Here is a 15568-nt window from a genome sequence, read left to right as displayed (position 1 = left end):
TAGTTAGTTAATTATGGATTTGCATATCTTTTTCATATCTTTTGTCTTGCTCATTAAGTTAGTATCCACTATTATAAATAGTGGACATTGTTAGTCATTTTGATCATTCATGAAATATCAATTATCCTTCTATTTTATTTTCTCTTACTCTTTTTCCTTTCAAACGTGCAAAACGCACAAAACCCTAATTTTGATGCCGGATTGATCAACGGGCAAAAGCTCCCGCGACGTTCGACGCAAAATCTACGAGTTAAGGAACTTCTTCTTTAACAATTGGTGCTTTCATTGAGAGCTCTTCCTCCGAATCGCTGTCTATATGTCGTACGGCTACACTGGATATCAACTCTGGCAGGCGGATTACCACCCATGGCAGCCCGTACCTCAACCCCTGCTCCATCCGATCAGAGCGTTAGATCAACAACCATCATATCCATATCCACAAGATGTGAGACTCCACCCACAACCCCATCCCTACCAAGCCCGTCAACCCACTTGCTGGGACCCGCCATGGCTGTGCCAGGAAACTGCGTATCAGCAAACATCATCCTACGAGACAGATTTGTACTCGCCACCACCGCCCTCTTTTTGGGACCCGCCAAGGTTGTGCACGCAGCAGGGATACTCTCAGCCTTATCAACCGCCTCAACAGCCACACCACACCGCTCTCAGACAACCCACTAGTTGGGATCCACCTGCTTACTGGGAGACAACGGGACAACGCCCCTTCCACGAGGTCTCGGCATACGATCGTCCGCTGCCCCCCAACCATAACTCAGGATGGAATCAGCCCGCGCCGCAGCCAACTTGTCCAGCCACCACCACGGCACATCCGATTCTCGCACAACTTCAACAATTGTTGGAAGCGTGCTACAGGATGGAGTCCCACCTTGTTGCAGCCGACCGTTGCATCGAAAACATGCTTCCTCCCGAGCTGCCTGAACCTGCGCAGCCCTACGGCTCCCAAATTTTCGAGTTTGGGGACCTCGTTCAGCACCTTCCTCCATCAGGAAATAGCAAGGCTTCGCCGAGGCCGTCGGGTTTAGTCCCCTACGACTCATTGGCTCCGCCACGGCAGTCGAGTAAAACACCACCACCCTTTGAGCACTACTTCCACAATCTGTCGACACCGTCAAAAGACTACCACCAGCAGCTTTCGCCTCCAAAAACCTATCAGCCGCCCCCACCGTCGGCTTTGATTCCTGATTGTGATTGATTTGAGGAAGGCTTTGCTGATTCTGCCAAGAAGATTCCTGTTTCTTCTGTTGTTTTTAGTGGAGTATAAAATGTTGAGAGGATAGAGAGGTCCAGTTTGGATTCCGCATGTAAAGAGAAACCGGTTCACGGTTGCATCGAGATTCAGTGCGCGCGATAATTGAATGCTTGTCGATTCAAGATTCCCCAAGTCCAGATTGGTTTGGGTAGTTCCATTGTGGACAACACATCACTGAAATTATTGAGTGATTCATCTCATGTCAGGGTTGTCGCAAGTATGAATCATCGATCAACATCGCTTGATGCTGATGCCCGATTGATTCCTCCGCAAAATGACACTCTATGCTTGAGCATTCATGGACGCATTTATGCAGGGAGACGCTCAACTATTCGGTGTATGTTTGACCCAGGAGGATTCCTCGACACTCATTGTTGCTTCATGATGCACACCTTGAGGACAAGGTGGATTTCAACCGTGGGGGAGTTGATACGATTATTATTATTATTATTATTTAGTTAGTTAATTATGGATTTGCATTTCTTTTTCATATCTTTTGCCTTGCTTATTAAGTTAGTATCAACTATTATAAATAGTGGACATTGTTAGTCATTTTGATCATTCAAGAAATACCAATTATCCTTCTATTTTATTTTCTCTTACTCTCTTTCCTTTCAAACGTGCAAAACGCACAAAACCCTAGTTTTGACGCCGGATTGATCGACGGGCAAAAGCTCCCGTGACGTTCGACGCAAAATCTACGAGTTAAGGAACTTCTTCCTTAATAGCCGCCCTATAAATAGAAGATCAACATTGTGGACACACACTTTAGAGATTAGCTCCACGTCACTCTCACAACTCGCTTACTTAGTTCTTCACTTGAAGCTTCCGGCCACCTGCCGGAAGAGGGAGTTCATCGTCCGTTCCAGCCAGTTTGTCACCGTAGATTCAGAAATTTCTTCAGTTCTATCGCTCTTAGGAGCTCAAACAATCTCTACTTGCTTTATTTCTTCATTTTCTAGTTTAAATACTTTGTTGTTTTGGCATCCGAAGTTGATCGTAGTTACTAATTCGTTTTAAACATCTTTCGGTTTAATTCTCGTTTGCAATGAAGTTTATGTTGGTTTTACCTCATGTTTCACTTACTGTTGGATTCCTTGCTGCCTAGTTAGATAGATCTAGTGCTTTAAGCTTGATTTCGTTTGCTTGCATGTTCGAATCTACCTAGTTAAATATATTTGGCGATTTTTCAAGTATTCAATAGTTTATATTAGTTTAGTTTTCAAGAATGCATGAGATCGTTGTTTGCTTAATTTTCACCACCTTGCATGTTAATCAGGATAGGTATTTGTTGCTTTCTATGTGATTTAGCTGTCGTAGTTTAATTTCTCGCCTAGATCTGGATTTACTGACTAGATTTTGAGTTAGATCTAAGTTGTTGAGTTTGATTCCCAGCATTCATCAATGGAGTTCTGGATTTCTAACTATTTTCGTTGCTTGGCAAAGAAGACAATGTCACAATCTAAGTTGGGACCACTTTGTTGCTTTTACCTTTTGCCCTTTCACTTTCAGTCTTTCTCCATGTTTAGGTAGTTAAGTTAGCCAGCATTGTGTGTTATTCCCTTTTGCTCTGTCTGTCCATTTTTATTAAGTTTACACTTTTCACATGCACACAAGTAGTCCAGTATTCCCGTTCACGTACACACTCCATGGCATGAAGAAATTAGTGACCTACTGGTCAGGATAGGTGTAGGTTCCATTTCAGTTTACCGTCTAGCTTAACTAAACCCCAAAAGCGTGGTAGCAAACCAACCCTTCCAAAATGTCGTCGCAAGTGTATTACGCCTACATCTATCTTTATGGGATCGATCATTTACTCCATCATACTAGCCAGCAGAGTGAGTTAAGGTTTTTTGATAGGGAAGAAGGATACAGACCCAACAACACAACTAGATCTAGGTACCCTCCTAGCCAGTTGGCACGCACACGAGTCTGTCTTATCATAGTATTATATTAACTTTTTGATAACTCTGTTATATACGCGCCAAAGTATAGTGAAAGAGTAGGAAGTTTATATGGTCGTGTAATCAACTTATCAGGAGAAGACTCCTAACCTAGTCGTGTCTTTGGCATAATGACCTAAAACCCTGGTATCAATAATCTCCTCAACCCACTTCTACTGGCTAGTATAATGGATGTAAGAGTTGAATCCCACAGAGATGGATGAATGCAAATGGTGATTGTGGTGATAATTTGGAAGCGGTTGGTTAGCTACCATGCTTTGGGTTGAGGTTTTCCTAAATACTATCTCAAAGGTGACCTGTACTCTAGTACTTGTTAACTTTGCCCCATTCAAACGGTTATAGATTGCATATGGCATAACATTTATGGATGCTCCTAGATCACACATTGCATGCTCAATTTTGACATCCTCAATAGTTATGGGGAAGGTGAACATACCTGGGTGGGAGCTTCTCCTGGACTATGGCCGATGCTATCCCTTCCCGCTATGAATTCCTTAATGAATTTCCCCAGCGGTGGTAACTTTACGGCTTAGAGGAAATGTATGGTAACATCTAGCTTCCCGAATATGACAGATAATCCAAGGGGTCCTCCTTCTTCCTTTTTGTCACAAAGCGATAGGGGAATGGTTCTCTCCCTTCGCCACTTCCCTTGGAATTTCGGTGACCTCCTCAGAATCTTTCTTTTCTGCTTCAGCAGGGGGCTCAGTAACTGACCCGGTTTTTTCATGGCCGCTTCTCCTAGGCAGTTAGGTTTTCTCCTCCTCAATCTCACCCGGCTCCCCATCAATTTGAGCTTGGTTCATCACTTGAGGATTCGTCTCTCCGTCTGACCTCTTCACCTTAGTTCCCTTGTATGATGTGCCAGATCGCAGCGTGATTTTGCTTACGTTTGCTTTCTCCGGTATGTGGACTGTAGATGGAAGTCTCCCTGGGTTCCCCTTCATTTCACCCATCGAGGTTGCCAGCTGGGATAGTTGTTTGTTCAGCATATTCATATTAGCCTTGTTCTCCTTTTGAGCATTTTGCATCCCTTGCACTACCTGGTGATTCAACTGCATCTCGTTTCTCATATTTTGCTGAGAGGTGAGCATTTCCCCCATCATATACTCCATTGATCTTCTCGGCCGGTTAGGGTTTTGGAATTGGTTGGGTCCTTGTTGATGGTATGAGTTATACTGCCTGTGAGGATTTTGCTGGTAGCCTAAGGAATTTGAGTGGTAGGGAGGGTTGGGTTGATTTTGGTTAGGTGGGTAGTGGTTATACTGGTTAGACTGGTTATGGTTGTCTTGATGGGAATGGTACTGGTTTGGAAAGCTTTGGCCTTGCAAGTGTGGAGGGTTCTGGTTCAAGTAGTTCTGGTAGTTTCTCTAGTGGGGTGGTATATATGTAGAACTTGAGTTTGGATTTTGCGAGTTTCTGTTCTGCTGTTGCTGGTTCTTTCCTGCCGAGTTGGATTGGTGATCTGGGTTTGCAGGGCCACGGTTAGGGTTCTGACCTGGAGGGGGGTTCTGGTCTTGGTTCTGGTTTCCATCTCTCCACCTAAAATTTGGGTGGTCCCTCCATGGTGCATCTTTATTCTTCCAAGAATTCCAATTGTTGTTTTGACTCCAATTCCCGGCTGCATTGACTTAAGCTATTGTTTAAGTGTTGGGGAGGGTGGTCCGTTCTTCTCTATCGCTGTCAAAAGCGCCTTCTCCAACTTGTCCATTCTCACATCCAATTTATCCTCCTACTCTGCCGCCGAGGCACTCACCGCCCCTCTTCTCAGGTGGGGGTCTCGGGGGTTACCAAATCCCTCTTCGCACTTAAAAGTTTCCCCAGGACTTCCTTATCCTTACTGACCCTCAAGTGGGGAAAGACACCTCCTACTGACGAGTTTGCCAAGTCCTTAGTTTCCTTGTTCATCCCCTCGTAGAAGGCGTAGTAGATTTCCGCCTCTGACATTCGGTGGCTGGGACATGCGTCCACAGAGATGGATGAATGCAAATGGTGATTGTGGTGATAATATGGAAATGGTTGGTTATCTACCACGCTTTGGGTTGAGGTTTTCCTAAATACTATCTCAAAGGTGACCTGTACTCTACTGACTGGTAAGACTATGGGTAAGTCTGTGTACGTGGAAGAGAAGAACTATCCTACTGGAGTGCATGTGTAAAGTAGAAGTTTCCTAAAAATGGCTAAACAAAAGCTGGAGCGAATATCCTAATGAACTGGCTGATGCACTGCCAGATCTGCAGAAAGGACTGGCAAATGCAAAGGACAAAAGGTAAAGTGGCTAAAAAGCATAAAGTGGTCCACAATCTCAGATTCGTTTGTTATCTTCTCCAACAAGTATGTGATTCAATAGAAATAACCAGACTCCATTAACAACAACTCAAACAACATCTTCCATTGCAATAATATTCAAATTTAAGAGATAAACAAGCAGATTAAAAGCCGATAATGAAAATCTAAACAAACTGACTAACATGTAAGGTGACGAAATATTATGTAATAACAGATCTCATACGGTAAACTTCAAATCGAACGACCAAACACTTGGAAATCTTACTTAACACTTCAGATCTAACTAAATCAAGAACAATTATGCATCAAACACTTGGAATTTTACGCTAACCACTGGATCTAACTACTCTAGGCAAAAGGAAACACGATTGCAACCGAAAGATAAACAAAAGCAAACTTCATTTCATAAAGACTAGATTTCAAAACACAATTCTTCGAAAACATAGTAGAAATGCAAAGCAAACGGTAGATCCAACGGAAATAACAAAATATGAAGTTAAACTACGAAAGCAAGTAAATATTGTTTTGCCCCGCTGGCGATGAAACGGTGTTTGGAAGGCCTCGAGTGGGGCGATAATTCCAACCAAGTTATATTGAAGATAACCGAACCGATTGGATCAGTTAGAAAATGTCGTTGCCACTTGATCGATGCAAACTCGCTCTCACTCGTTTCCTACCAACGTAATTTGTAAACTCTCAATTTTGCACTATTTTAACAGTAAAGCGGCAAGTTCGGGGTCGATCCCACAGAGAAGTTGGTGTATTAAGTGTGTGAATAGTGAACAGGGGTTGGCTACTGCCACGCTTTAACTTGGGAGTTTTTACCTACTGATTTTACTCTAGGCACGATTAAACTAGCTAACTTGATCAAGGTAACTTTGATTAAACTAGAACTGTACAGCGTAACGAAACTGAAACTAAAGCAGTAAATGCGAGGATGAAAATGAAAACAACTTTGATTAAACTAGAACAGTACAGCGTGAAATTTAAACTAAGCTAGCAATTCGGAAAATAAGAAAGCAAATAAAACGAGAAGATCCTTGGCGGGAAACTTAAGAATACGCCAACAGATAACAAGTATTCTGCAGCGCTTCTTCAATCACCCTCTCTAACTAAGCAACACTTTATCTAAGCTAAGCTAAGCTATCTAGAAAACTGGACTAAGCTAGAGAACTGAACTAAGCTAAACTAAGACGGAAAGTAAAGGATCCCCCCTCCTTGTGGTGGCACATCCTCCATTTATAGGCGCAGCACGACCTCCAGCTGGATAACGATCTTGGCAAGGAATATTCGCTCACGCTAAGAGTGAGCGACTCATTGATTGCTATGTGCTTTCCTTCTAGAATGACGACGCTTTTTCTGTAACAGATTTATGACTCAGCTCGTCCTTGCGTCTCATATGTAGGCTCGCGTCCCCTTCTAGAACGTCATCCTTGATAACAGAACGGTGCGCCACGTCCAGCTCATTTCCTCACGTGTTCTTCTTCTAGAAGCCAGCGGTCCCCTCCTAACTACTCGATCTCCCCCTTTGATCAACTTCCCCGATATCCGGCCTTTTTCGCCTTTTGTACTCACTTGATCAGTTTGGCCTTGCTGCCTTGGTCAAGCGGCATTTCTGCACAATTAACACTCGTTTTGCGCGATAAACCAATCAAGTAGCATACGTTTTACCCATAAACCGATGCATAAAATAGGCCTCATCAGTGTTCTAGCGAAATTCCACGGCTGGATGAGGTGATGGCGAGCTCTCCTCGGCGGTGTGCCGAGGCCTTCAAGTGATCATAACTAACGGCGAGGAACGAGAAGTGTAGGAGCTAGTCTCTGCGGTGAGTGCGGTTTATAAATGTGAATTGGTGTGACTTCGTGTGTATTTCCTCCTTCATGTGACCTTCTATTTATAGGGTGGCTTGCCCTAAAAATTAGGGTTGTTTCTCCTTGTGCATTGTCGCTTTTGCCCCCATTAAGTAGTTGGTTGTTTCCTAGCAATCCTTCCTTCTCCATCTCGAGTCTTTTGGCATGCAACTTGGTCAGTATTGCACCCTTCTGGCGTCCTTTTCACTTGAGTCTCCCTATAATTCCCCTGCTGACTTGTACCATTTCTTGCACACTTAAGCAACCTTTCTTGCAAATAATGCACGTTAAACTCATCATATTGATAAATAATCATGGCCTAGAATACGACTTATCATATAGTAAGTTAATGAATTACCGTTAGTGAAGTATTTTTGCTCTTTGATTTTATTTAAATAAGTATAGTAAGTTAATGTTTCACTAATACTCGTGCTTGTTTCTCCCCTTTTTAAAAATCATATCTACTCTTACTAGTCACTACATTTGTTATACTCTCTCTGTCCCATTCTAAATAGAATATTTATTTTTCAGCATGCGATTTTATATAATACTCCCTCCGTCCCATTAGAAATTAAATATTTTTCTTTTTGAGTTATCCCAATAAAAATGTAACGTTTTCTAAAATGGAAACAACACTATCTCTACTTTTTCTTCTCCTTTACTTTACTCTACTATGTGTTCATTAACTGACAAAACAACATTGCATAAAATCTCGTGTCGAAAACTAAATGTTGCATATTTATTATGATAGATGGAATATTGTTTTTGGAGTTAAGTGGAGAGAATAAAGTAAGTGAAAGAAAAAGGTAGAGAGAGTGATGTTTTTAATTTTAGAAATGTGTCATTTAGAATGAGACATTTTAAAAAGGAGAATATGTCACTTAGAATGAGACATTTTAAAAAGGTGAATGTGTCACTTGGAGTGGAACGGAAGGAGGATTACGTTAGATTATTCAATAATCGAAAAAAGAAGTTTATGAATAAACATTTTTTTTTCTGAATTTGGAAAAATATAAAATCAAAATTCGAGCAAAATTTGGAAGAGGGAGATGGAGGTTTTAATTAGGGTTTTAGGTCTAAAGCCTTGCTCTACAATCTACCGACTTCAATGGCGTCTGCTACTTATTTTCACAAATGATTGCATACTTTCCACCGAATTCCTTTCCTAATCCTCCAAAATGAAGCCGATTTATCCGCGTCCGATTCTCACCCTCTCCATTCTCACCGCCTCCAGTCTTAAACCGGCCAAAATACCCCATGTTGCGGCGTTCTCCACCTCGCCGGGCCACCACCACCAGCGGCGGCAGGAGGAGGAGAGCCGCGCCGTACGGGTGTCGGTCTGGTGGGACTTCGAGAACTGCCATGTTCCAGTGAACGGAAACGCCTTCAGGGTGGCGCAGAGCATTACTAATGCTATTAGGGCTAATGGGATTAAGGGCCCCATTGAGATCACGGCTTTTGGAGATGTAATGCAGATTTCGAGGACTAATCAGGAAGCTCTCTCAGCTACTGGCATCAATCTCACACATGTTCCTTCCGGTAAACTTTAATTTTCGGATTTTGGTTTCGGTTTGTTATTGATGTTTGCTTGTGATGCTTATGATGATATGGGTTCGACCTTCCAAGCTTGAATTTTTTTTGAAATTCCATATGCATTTGGACATTCAGATTTTCAGTGTTTCTACTTCTTTTTGGTATTGTGAGCAGTGTTTTCTGTGTTTTTGTGGATTGTTTCTTTGGTGGAATGAAACTCTATTTTGTTGGATCATTACTGAAGCTATGTACGGTTGGATATCTCTGAAATGAAACTCAGAAATCTGAGTAAATGGAAGCGTAAATGAGTTCCACTTCTTATACACAGAGACAGATTTTATAATAGACCTTTTAATACGAGTTTAGAAGTTACACAAAATGGTAATCTTGAAACATTAAGTTACGTGTATCCTTAGATGAGTTGTTGGACGAATGCGATTTATGTTTGATTTAAAGTTGTAACTTTGCTTCAGTGATGGTTTGTTCATGATGTATGAATGAATGGAGGAAGTGTCTATCAAAATATGCTGTAGCTTTTCCTTTCTTATGTCTAAATGTATTTTTATTGGGTTCTTGGATTTTATTTCTGTGTCATGTGAGCTTGCAAACTCATTCTAGAATAAGACCGGTTTCCTACTTCACTCGAAGCTATATGTACTCAGTAGTGGAGATCTTGTTTTGTAGTTCTGATTTGGATGATGGAGATTCATAATCTGTTTGTTTGCTTCTTCAATCGTAGGTGGCAAGAACAGTGCAGATAGATCTCTTCTCGTGGATCTTATGTACTGGGTTTCCAAGAATCCTCCACCTGCGCACCTTCTGTTGATATCTGGGGACAGAGACTTTGCAGGCATTTTACATCGGCTTAGGATGAGCAATTACAATATCTTACTGGCTAGTCCCGATAGTGCCCCAAGTGTGCTATGCAGTGCTGCAACTATTATGTGGCATTGGGGTTCTTTGCTCAAGGGAGAGGACCTGTCAGGGAAGCTCTTCAACCAGCCTCCCGATGGCCCGTATAATTCTTGGTATGGTCATTACAAGGCTCCTCTTGTGGACCCGTTTGCAGGTACGGAACTGTCCACATGCTCGAGTGCCGTTGAATCATCTCTATTGGCTTCCGAGCCCAAGCTTCGATCAATTCCAAAATCAGTGCTGAATTATATATCTCGGTTTCTTAACTCGAACCCTGAAGGAATCAGTATCACCCATCTTCGTGCTGAATTAGCTAAGAGTAATGTGGACAGAGACCTTTACGGATATAGAAAGTTCTCTCGTTTTCTTTCAGCGATGCCTCATATTTTGGAGCTTCACAGAGGAGATGATGGGAACATTGTGGTCCGACGTGTCAACGCCAAATTTTCTGATGAATTAGTTTTAGCTGCATCTGAGGAATCGAGGACAGGCAATGGAGAGTTTGAAGTTTGCACTGATACTAAAAGTAATAACAAGAAAAACTCGTGTGAAGACATAGTACATAAGTCAACTGCTGGTGAAGTTCCAGGTCCTAAAGTGATAGCAGAGTTAACAAATTCGCATGAAGCCCCAAAGATGGAAAAGCAAAATGACTCTTCTGTCTCAGTAAAGACGCACAATATTAAAATGGAAGCTCGTGCAGGAAATGTGCAAGATCTGAATAAGGAAAGCAATAAAAAAGCATTCCTTCCTAAGAGAAACATACAAGAGATACTAGCAGATAGGAAGGTTAAACTGAAGACTCAACCATCTACCAATGAGGCTACTCTAGCTACCCCAACGGTTGAGGTCAAGGACTTGTCTGAAAACAATGAGAATGACATGGTTGTTCCTGATGATCGTAGTTCTGCTGCTGAATATGGATTCTTCAGAGGGATGTGGATGAAGTTGTTTGGCAATAGAGATGCGAAGCATGACGAAGCATTGAGTGGGAAGGATACTGATACACAGAAAACTGTGATGCTAGGTCAATCATCAGAAGCATTACGTCCAGCTTTGTTTTCTCCTTCGAGCCATGAAGCTCTGGTTGATGGAAAAGTTGCTCTGAGTGGTGGTGCCGCCTCTGACACATCCCTTCGAGATTCAAGCTTGAGTTGGTTTAAATTTAGGAGTTCCCCAAAGGTTGATGATAATATAGAAGTAAATGGAGAGATAGCTGATCATCCTCAGGTAAACATTAATCAGCTTGGTGAAAATAAAGTAGAAAATGATGGTGAAGCAGCTCATGTTGAAGTGAAGTCTAAGCAGCTTGAACTTTTTGCCAAAGAGTCATTTTGGAAGGAAATGGAGTCATTCATTGGTACATCCCAAGGTTCAAACATATTTTCCAAGTCAAGGACCAGGTATTGTTTCCCAAAACTTCGTCGTATATTAGCTCTTTCTGTTATCTAATTTTGTTCGTTGAGTTGGTTCTACCCGTGAGATGTTAGTTTTTGTGTGTTCTCAATTGTATTTTAACTGCGTGATGTACAATTGAACATATAAACGGGTGTAAATAATTTTGTCAGTAGTTATGGACTACAGATGGAAGTATTGAGGTGAAATGTTATTTTTAGAGTTGCTTATACGCTGTATCCGACATGCGTCAAGTTTTTTCTTATGCGATTTCCTGTCCATACAGGGAGAGTTTGGCGCAAAATTTACAAAAACAGGGACCTATGGATCTGAGATCAGTTTCCATAAGCGATCTTCTGCACCTAATTGACTTGTTGATCTCGGACAAGAAGTGGTTGGAGGAGCGTGCCGATGCTAGATATCCTTTCAGAGTTACTCATCCAGCAGGGAAACCTGTACAAAACAACCTTCCTTCAAGTAACGGGTTGAGTCATATCTTCTCAGACAGACAGTCACATGTACAAGAATCCAAAGAGAAGAAGTATCAAAATCTTTCTCATACTGGAGTTCCACAACATATACCCAGAGCCTCGTCAAGCAAATTAAAGACTGAGGTATTGACCGATTGCAAGAAGCTTGTCGATGAGATAGTAAAGGAACATCCAGAAGGGTTCAACATTGGTGGCTTTAGAAAACTATTCTTCGAAAAATATGGTTATGCTCTTGACCTCCAGAAGCTTGGCCATGAAAAGTTTGCGACTCTTTTGAAGATCATACCTGGGGCAGTGGTGGTGTCCAATTTGATCTTACAACGTGCTGCTCTCAAGAATCTTAACCTTCAAAATGCTGGTCAGGTTGGCCCTGTGGATGATTCGCATGGTGATTCCTTGATTACATCAAAACAAGACGAAGAAAGTGACTCTTGGGATGAACTGGGTCCTCCTGATACTTCAGGCTCGGAAAAAGATGAAATGGATGCACAACTGACTGAGAAAAGTCGAAAGGGAACAGATCAGAGGCTTACATTCTATGAGCCTTTGAGAGAGGATGACTTCTCCGATTCAGAAGACGAGATGTCCTACACTAGGTCAGAAGACGAAAGCAAGTCTAAAATGTCATCAGAAAGTGCTCTGCTCGACATTCTAGATTCGTGGCACGGCCAGAAACAAGGCAACACCAAGAGGGACGGATCATCGAGCAAGAACAGCGTGATAGACTTTGTGGAAAGTGGTTCAAATCTTTCTACAAATGGATCAGAGGTTTCTAAACCCACTCGTAAGCCCAAATCTCAAAAGAGCTATTCATTTGTTAAAGAAGTTGATAGCAAAGACAAGCTGATTAATGGTATATTAGGTAGCTTGAACAAATCCAGCGACAAGTCTGTTGATTCCAAGGTCATGAGCTGAACCAGTTGATCAGATTATGCACACGATAAACATGGTTACCTGCGTGCATCATTTTCAGTACCTTCAAGTAGGGGGCACATTTCTGCAGGAGCTAGTCGAGCTTCATTGCAGCATATCTGTTAGAGGGAAAGCATGCATCAATGACGTCTGGTGGTGAACGGTCCCTGGCCCGGGCTACCATCTTGGTTAGGGACATGGTAGCATAGAATAAGCAGGTCTAGTATGACATATTTTCACATCCCTTTTACCTGTATTCCAAAAGGTTCCATTCTTATGTTGCCTTTTGAGAAACTGCATGAGTTTTTCTCAAGTAGTTATGCAATTTCAGAAAAGGCCAATTAATATATATTAGGGTATGTTTCTTCAACGTTTTGACAACATTAAGTTAGAATCTATGCATGATCCTTATTGGGCAGTCTAGTGATGAAGTGAATGAGCTCATAGTCGAAGGTTACAAATTCGAGTTTTAGTATTTTATCGATAATCAAGCATGTCGCGCAAGATCTTTCCTTTTAGGTTACGGATCGGTTGGGCCATCAATTTTTTTGGCCCAAAAAGCCAGTCCCACCCCACTTGACCTGATATTTTTTCTTTTGCATGAAAAAGGACCTTGATTCTTACAATATCAAGGGCACAAACAAAATCGTCGGACATATTGAGTCCCTTTTTCTGAAATATCTCGTTTCATATTTGTGGTATCTTGTGAAATTACTAAAGGTCTTTGCAGTTTGGACAACGATCGTTTTTTTTAGGTACTTTTGCACAATTGTACTCTTACTATATTATTTCTCACACCTCCCTATATTTTCTCCATATTTGTCTCTTATGTAATTAATTTCTCTCACCATTTTGTGTTCACTTTTGCAAATATCCAAACAATCTGCTTCTTTTTTAGCAGCCTCTGCTCTTCATTACATCCTTCCCCATCTGCTGTAGCTCCTTCAAAATTCATTATGTCCTAATTTCATCCAATCATAATGTTTAGTTAGTAGAGTAGCATAACTTGTGACATTCAAGATAAGCTAAAACACAAGTTGATAATTAGTACTCCCTCCGTCTCGCACTACTCGCACCTTTCCTTTTGGGCACGGAGATTAAGGAATTAGTGATAGAAAAGGTCAACAATTACGGCTGTAGGTATAAATTGTTACTAAAAATGGAAAGAGTGCAAATAACTTGGGACGCCCAGAAAGGAAATAAGTGCAAGTAGTGCGGGACGGAGGGAGTATTAATCTAACATTCAGAATAAAACTAAGCATACTACACATACCACACAGGCCTTGGGCTGAAAGGCTTTGCCGTGGCAGAAAAGCACTGTGAAGTTGGAGGACTAGTGCACGAACAAAATTCAACTTCGCATAAGCAAAAAAATGGAGAAAAGAGACAAGAGAGACATAATAGCCTTATGGATAAAAGTACTTCAAATGAAATTAAGTCATTGTCCACAAACCTATCATGGAGTATTTAATTTCACGAAATACTTAAAATTATGCTACATGTATTCTCCATAGTAGTAGTAATTTTTGTAAGAGAGGGAATTTGAAAGTAAAGAAGAGGTCGCGAAGAGAAACTATTGTAGACGACGAGAAGCTGAATTCAGCAAGATGGCGGCTTCAAGAGAGCTACCAAGAAGCAAAATGGTCTTATTTGTTAATGTCATAGCTCTTAGTTTGGTTACATAAATGAAGTCAAATTTTTGCATATTTGAACTTTTTAGGTATTGCTTTTACATTCGAGTGTGAAATGTTGGGTTTCTTCTTGCCATATAATCTTGTTAATAATAAATTTGCCAAATATCAAGATCAAGAAACTAGATCTAAGATTGAATGTAAAAATATTGTCCTTAATTTAAAATTATTGACTAGATTTTGTATTTCCAAAACTTCATTGACTAGGTAGTGTCGATTATATTTCTTAAAATCCACTCCAAGGCGTGGTACTGTAAACATGCATGGGACATAAACCAAATCATAAAACGAAGAAACCTCCACTTGGCTAGCTAGTTCACCGGCGCAAAAGACAGGCCTAGTTGGCCCGGAGCAGGGCCGGGCACAGCTGTGTACGAGTCAATCGCATCACAATAGCCCCTCAAGACATCGGCCTGGTCCTGGCCGTACCCTAGCACGCCCAACACCGCGGGCCAGCATTGATGAGTGATGAGGGCTATGGCTTCACAACATGGTGGAGTTATATCAATGGCTCCACTAGCAAAGTACGCCACGATCTCGTTGGAGCACGAGCGGATCTTGTGGAGCGCGGTCCAGCAGTCGAGGCCGGTGGACTCTTCGAGCTCGGGAAATTTCCTTGATTCCAATTGAGGGATGATGAGAGTGAGAGATATCAAGAAAAAGGCAAGCTTGAAGGCCATTTTTTAGTTATTATTAGATAAGTTGAGATTGATGAATTGATAGGAATAGAATGGATTTATATTTATAGAGGTGATTAGGGAGAGGGAGGGGCTATGAATTAGTAGAATGAGTAATGGAAAGAGAAGTGGGAATGGCAAGTGTTGCTTCCGTAATAAAAGATCATATAATCTTAGTAGTATTATTTTTTTACTTATATTTAAAAAAACTAAAACAGTAAAACTAGTGTACAATCACATATCCAACTCCGGCTCTTCCCTTTAGTTACGTAATTTACTAATTTTAATCAATTATCATATCAAAATTATTTGATTGTAACTAAGCACATAGTTTAATAATGAAGTACTTCAAATTATTTAATCTTCTCATAGCCATAGTAATTTAATTTTAATAATTCACTAAATTCCCGATTAAAACTAATTTTTGATTTTCTTAATTTTTTCTATATTTCTAATTTTAACTCAAAATATAAATACCTTTAAATTCAATTATTAATTATTATATTCAGTGAATTGTATAAAATCTGTCTGTACGTATATAAAAGTGAGGTTTTGAAGATAATAACAAAAATGTCAATTTTGA

At 41.0% G+C, this 15568-nt stretch overlaps 3 protein-coding genes across 4 annotated transcripts; 2 read left to right on the top strand and 1 right to left on the bottom strand.

The window, feature by feature from the left end:
* Positions 1-316: 316 nt before the first annotated feature.
* On the top strand, positions 317-1213 carry LOC121774300 (extensin-like). Its single transcript, XM_042171199.1, has one exon. The coding sequence runs from the start codon at positions 317-319 to the stop codon at positions 1211-1213; it is 897 nt and encodes a 298-aa protein (XP_042027133.1).
* Positions 1214-8432: 7219 nt separating this feature from the next.
* On the top strand, positions 8433-12987 carry LOC121775292. Of its 2 annotated transcripts, XM_042172350.1 has the most exons (4): positions 8433-8910; positions 9644-11222; positions 11501-12489; positions 12568-12987. In XM_042172350.1, exons 1-4 carry the CDS (start codon positions 8550-8552, stop codon positions 12618-12620), a joined length of 2982 nt encoding a protein of 993 aa, XP_042028284.1. In that variant the 5' UTR covers positions 8433-8549; the 3' UTR covers positions 12621-12987. The 2 variants fall into 2 exon arrangements, with proteins under 2 accessions (XP_042028284.1, XP_042028283.1); XM_042172349.1 differs by having other exon boundaries at positions 11501-12987.
* A 1632-nt stretch (positions 12988-14619) lies between these two features.
* On the bottom strand, positions 14620-14988 carry LOC121774299 (egg cell-secreted protein 1.2-like). The gene has a single exon (XM_042171198.1). The coding sequence runs from the start codon at positions 14986-14988 to the stop codon at positions 14620-14622; it is 369 nt and encodes a 122-aa protein (XP_042027132.1).
* Positions 14989-15568: the final 580 nt, after the last annotated feature.

Source organism: Salvia splendens, chromosome 17 (assembly GCF_004379255.2).
Source record: "Salvia splendens isolate huo1 chromosome 17, SspV2, whole genome shotgun sequence".
NCBI classification, from domain to species: Eukaryota; Viridiplantae; Streptophyta; class Magnoliopsida; order Lamiales; family Lamiaceae; genus Salvia; species Salvia splendens.
This window is presented reverse-complemented; position numbering and strand designations above follow the sequence as displayed.

What these genes read in the sequence shown, in the direction of transcription:
- LOC121774300 (XM_042171199.1), top strand. Translation starts at nt 317, where the DNA reads ATGTCGTACGGCTACACTGGATATCAACTCTGGCAGGCGGATTACCAC.
- LOC121775292 (XM_042172349.1), top strand. Translation starts at nt 8,550, where the DNA reads ATGAAGCCGATTTATCCGCGTCCGATTCTCACCCTCTCCATTCTCACC. An exon ending in TCTCACACATGTTCCTTCCG is followed by an intron (nt 8,911 to 9,643) that starts GTAAACTTTAAT and finishes CTTCAATCGTAG; the next exon opens with GTGGCAAGAACAGTGCAGAT. An exon ending in TTTTCCAAGTCAAGGACCAG is followed by an intron (nt 11,223 to 11,500) that starts GTATTGTTTCCC and finishes CTGTCCATACAG; the next exon opens with GGAGAGTTTGGCGCAAAATT.
- LOC121774299 (XM_042171198.1), bottom strand. Translation starts at nt 14,988, where the DNA reads ATGGCCTTCAAGCTTGCCTTTTTCTTGATATCTCTCACTCTCATCATC.